General features: G+C 31.1%; 1 protein-coding gene across 1 annotated transcript in view; it reads left to right on the top strand.

Moving 5' to 3' along the window:
• The first annotated feature begins 453 nt into the window (after window positions 1-453).
• LOC106471015 (DNA mismatch repair protein Msh6-like) overlaps window positions 454-4,602 on the top strand; it is a 51,256-nt gene continuing 47,107 nt past the window's right edge. Inside the window, 2 exon segments of the mRNA XM_022399643.1 lie at window positions 454-688; window positions 3,727-3,901. Coding sequence (XP_022255351.1) covers window positions 517-688; window positions 3,727-3,901 — 347 coding nt within the window. The 5' untranslated portion in view covers window positions 454-516.

The raw sequence follows: 4,602 nt of genomic DNA, 5'->3' as shown, positions 1-4,602 counted from the left end.
CAGAGCACAGATAACCCTTGTGTAGCTTTGTGCATAATTAAAAACACAACAAAAGAATTACTCTATAATAAGCAGAAAGACTTAATGTCATAAGCCAGGGTACTTATGTTAAAATAGATATACTTTAATACACCTGAAAGAAAATTTCACCACGCAACAAATTAATTTCGATTGAGGAAAATATGCAGTTCTTGTTTAGTGAGAGATAACCTCAAAATGATAAATTATACATCTAAAAACATTTTTATATTTAAATTTTTCATTGGAAGTGCTTGGGCATGAAACCTATTTAGGTTTGTTTACTATCAGACTTTCATTTTTTTTTAATTTTACAAAAAGATAGTACATGAACGATTTTTGATAGTAAAATATAATTTGTGAAAATATCGATTTCAACTGTCTCTTTGTATGTGTGTGTGTGTTCACTCTGAGTAAAACGGTGAGTTGATAATTCCCGCCAGTTTGCTATTACCAGGATCGGATTATGATACACGTGCTGCAGATGAGATTTTGACAATGTCTAAAACTAAAGGAAACACTCTGTTTAGGTACTTTACCAAATCTCCGGTGTCAAACATAAAATCACAAGAAAACAAAAAATCTGTGTTGAAGAAAAATTCAAACACTACAAAAGAACAGGAGAGTGTACGGCCACTTAGCGAAACTCGTGCTACTCACGGCAACATTGGTAAGCCAGCCATGAGATTTAGAAAAAAATTAAGACACTTGGGGAATGAATGCAATTTTGCAGTTACTTTACAGTCTAGTTTTGTCTTGTTTAATTAAATTGATGCATATGCACACATAACTGTACAAGAGTTTGAAATTAATGTGAGCACTAACTATAATTTAAAAGTACAATAAAAATCAATAGAAAAGTAAAGACTAAGGTTCTAAGTTTCAACCTAATAATAATAATACTATTGCGAATGATGGTCATTTAAAAAGATGGATAAACGGAAAATTTGTGACAAATGTTGAGTTTTAAAAATAAGTGAAGAAAATAGAAAAGGCTTATTGAAAACTAAATCTCGTGGATGAGATTAGGTAGGCCTCTTATGATTTCCTTTTAAATATTTCTGGAACCTTGGCAAATAATCATTTGTATACATAAATTTAAAAGGCTGAAGAAGGAAATTACTGACTTATGAATGAGGCTTGTGTCAGAAGATAGGATGTGAAATGATAAACTTAGATGGGATGGTATTGGACTTTTCAGCTTGAAAATATGGGTAATTATATTTACAGTGGAGTGAGTGACTTTAAATTAAAGTTTGTTAGTTTGCACATTTTTTTGCTCTCAAATCTTAGTTAAGATGTTGGGATTGATAGAAAAAATGGAGAAACGTTTTTGTTTTTTCAATTTCAATTTTATTTAAAAAACTAATTACACTAAGGTTCATTTCCTACTTCACTAATACATCATGATCAACTTTATGATAAACCATCATTGGGTGTGAGCACCCCTATCTAATCTATGAGTATGAGAAAGTATTTGATCAGTAGAAGCATAATATCAGATAGTGGTTCGGCCTACTGAGGTCATCCCAGATCCTTAATGAAAACCAAATTTCAGCCCATATATGAAGAAGATAAATACATTCATATATTAATTCAGCAGAAATTTTAAAAGAATCCAAACTATGACTGGAAAAAGTGTTAGATACATGCAAGTAAGAACATTGTGTTAGGAAGCAATTCATCTCTCTGAGATGATCCAAAATCTGCAGTTAAACTAAACTTCAATCTACCCCAGAAAAATATTTTACATTCTTATGTTTATTCAGCAGATATATATAAAAGAATTATTATCAGGATGTACCACATCTTTAAGTAAGCAATTTCAAAGTTAATAGAATTTTAAGAAATATTTTTGCCCAATAATTAAGTTGAGTCTAGATTTTTCAAAGCTTATACATGCACTTGTTACTTCAAATATTAAAAAAGGAAAAAAAAAAAAGTATAAATTTCCAATAAGAAGCCTAACTGAGCCTCTGACCAATTTTGAAGTGTAAATAGAACATTTCATCTTCAAAGGATAACAAGGGATCATTTGGTCCATCTAGGTTATTCAGTTTTCAATTATTCCTATTCTCCAAACTATTGTTAAGAAACTTCAATTTGCCGTATACAACTCTGGTCTCATCTCTTTCCATCTATAAACAAGAAAGAGTGCTAAGAAACCAGAGGCTTTTATCCTATCAGTCTCACAGATAATCTTGTAACCTGTCACAAACAGATATTTTCAACTCTTCAGAATCCATCTTAATTCTAACACAATAGAATATTTTTTTGGAATTTTGGTATCCTAAATGCATCATTTTTCAATACAGAAACACATTTTCCATGCTTTCATTTATCTTGCAAGCTTGTGGAGATTGTGTATCATTTCTAAATATTGAAACTCATTTTCTGTGTACTCATTTATTCTGTAAGCTTTTGGAGATCACTTCTGAAACAAACAACATTCTTTTTAATATTATCGTTCTCCAGTAACTTGGTGTAAGAAGTAAATTGAGCTGATTTGTATCTCTTATTGCTACACATATATATAATTATTGATAAACAACACATTTAAGTACAAGGAACCTGTTGGTCCATTGAGGCTGACCCATCCACTAAACTAAACTTTAAAAAAAAGAAACCCCCCCCATCAAAGCCAGTCCTTAGCATTTAAGTATTTATTAAGCCTTTCCTTTAAATTTATTGCATTTACCACATCAGAAGGTAACTAAATCTAAATGTCAACCACCCTGTTAGAAAAATAAAACTGTCTTAGTTGAAGATGTGTTCCTTGTTTTACCATTCTCATCATAAAGTACAAAGAAAAAATGTTACATCAACATTATCAATTTCCTTAAGTATCTTAAACACCTCAATTAGATCTCCATTAACTCATCATTTTTCAAGAGAAAACAATTTTCAGAGATCTTAACTTGACCTCATATGACAATCTTCCTGTCACAGGTATAACCCTAGTAGCCCTTCCTTCAACCCTTTTGAATAATTCAATGTCCATTTTAAGGTAAGGAGCCCAAGCCTGAGCACAGTACTCCAAATGAGGCCTCACCACTTACCTATGCAATAAACAACAGAGGCCTCAAAACAAACCCTGAGAAACTACTCATGCTCATCTATTCAGGAAATAAGTTTCAATCTCTTGACCTACATGTTTCTGTAGTTGAATGTTTCTCATAGTTGTAAAACACATTCTAATGTTTTGGGGTATAATAATTTCAAAGGATGTGATTGGGGTATAATAATTTAAAAGGATGTGATCTTTCTGAAAAGAAAACATTTTGCTGTTGTTAAAACACGTATAAAAGAATGCAAGTGTACGTTTGAGACTTTATAATATTTGTATATTAGCTGTAGTGAAAAAACTAGCATTCTACAGAAAATAATTCATTCAAAGTTTGATTTTGAGAGTAGTAGTGTTTTTTTCACTTGTAAGCCTTTTTTAAGATGTGTTGAATTGTTCCTTGGTAAATTCCTTACTATTGAATACCTTAAGGTCTGTATATCTACTACAACTTTTTATGTAAATGTTTAGGAGTCAGAAGAGATGACATTGGTGAGCCAAAGCTCTTGTCACCATTTTCATGTTTTTTATATGATTTAATAGAAGTAAAAGTGTTTTAACTGTAATTTTCAGATACTTTTGGATTGAGTTTATAGTTTTGATTTTTAAGGAATGTGCTCAAAGTCTTACTGTTTTTACTACAGATTGTCCCTTTACTCTCTATGAAGTTGTGTGGTCAAAACTGGAAGGTTATCCATGGTGGCCAAGTCTGGTTTGTAATCATCCTAAAGATCATGTTTATGTGAGGCCAGGAAAAATTCCCCAAGTCCATGTTCAGTTTTTTGATGATCCACCAACAAGGGCATGGGTAAAGATGAAGTACGTATGCCATTGTTTAAATTGGAACTTTAAACATGTTAGCAGATTTAGTAGTGTTAAACATGTTAGCAGATTTAGTAGTGTTAAACATGTTAGAAGACTTAGTAGTGTTAAACATGTTAGCAGATTTAGTAGTGTTAAACATGTTAGCAGATTTAGTAGTGTTAAATATGTTAGAAGACTTAGTAGTGTTAAATATGTTGTAAGACTTAGTAGTGTTAAACATGTTAGCAGATTTTGTAGTGTTAAACATGTTAGCAGATTTTGTAGTGTTAAACATGTTAGCAGATTTTGTAGTGTTAAACATGTTAGAAGACTTAGTAGTGTTAAACATGTTAGCAGATTTAGTAGTGTTAAACATGTTAGCAGATGTAATAGTGTTAAACATGTTAGCAGATTTATTAGTGTTAAACATATTAGCAGATTTAGTAGTGTTATGTATAATTTAGTGTTAAAAATTACTGGATGATGATGCTTAGTTACAGAAAAATATTAGAATTTACAAATTAATTACTTACTATAAAAATTTATGCTTGAGTTGACTTTTTTTAATACCTCATAAATATTTGTAATTACCATTGTTTTCGTAATTGGTTACTGCTGCTTTTTTGATAAGTAGTATACTTTAATACATATTGTTGCGTCAGCGAGGTCACGTGACTAGTGTCACGCCACGTTTCTAGAAATATCCTGTTCCTTCG

This window comes from Limulus polyphemus, unplaced genomic scaffold (assembly GCF_000517525.1).
Source record: "Limulus polyphemus unplaced genomic scaffold, Limulus_polyphemus-2.1.2 Scaffold4354, whole genome shotgun sequence".
Lineage (NCBI taxonomy): Eukaryota > Metazoa > Arthropoda > Merostomata > Xiphosura > Limulidae > Limulus > Limulus polyphemus.
This window is presented reverse-complemented; position numbering and strand designations above follow the sequence as displayed.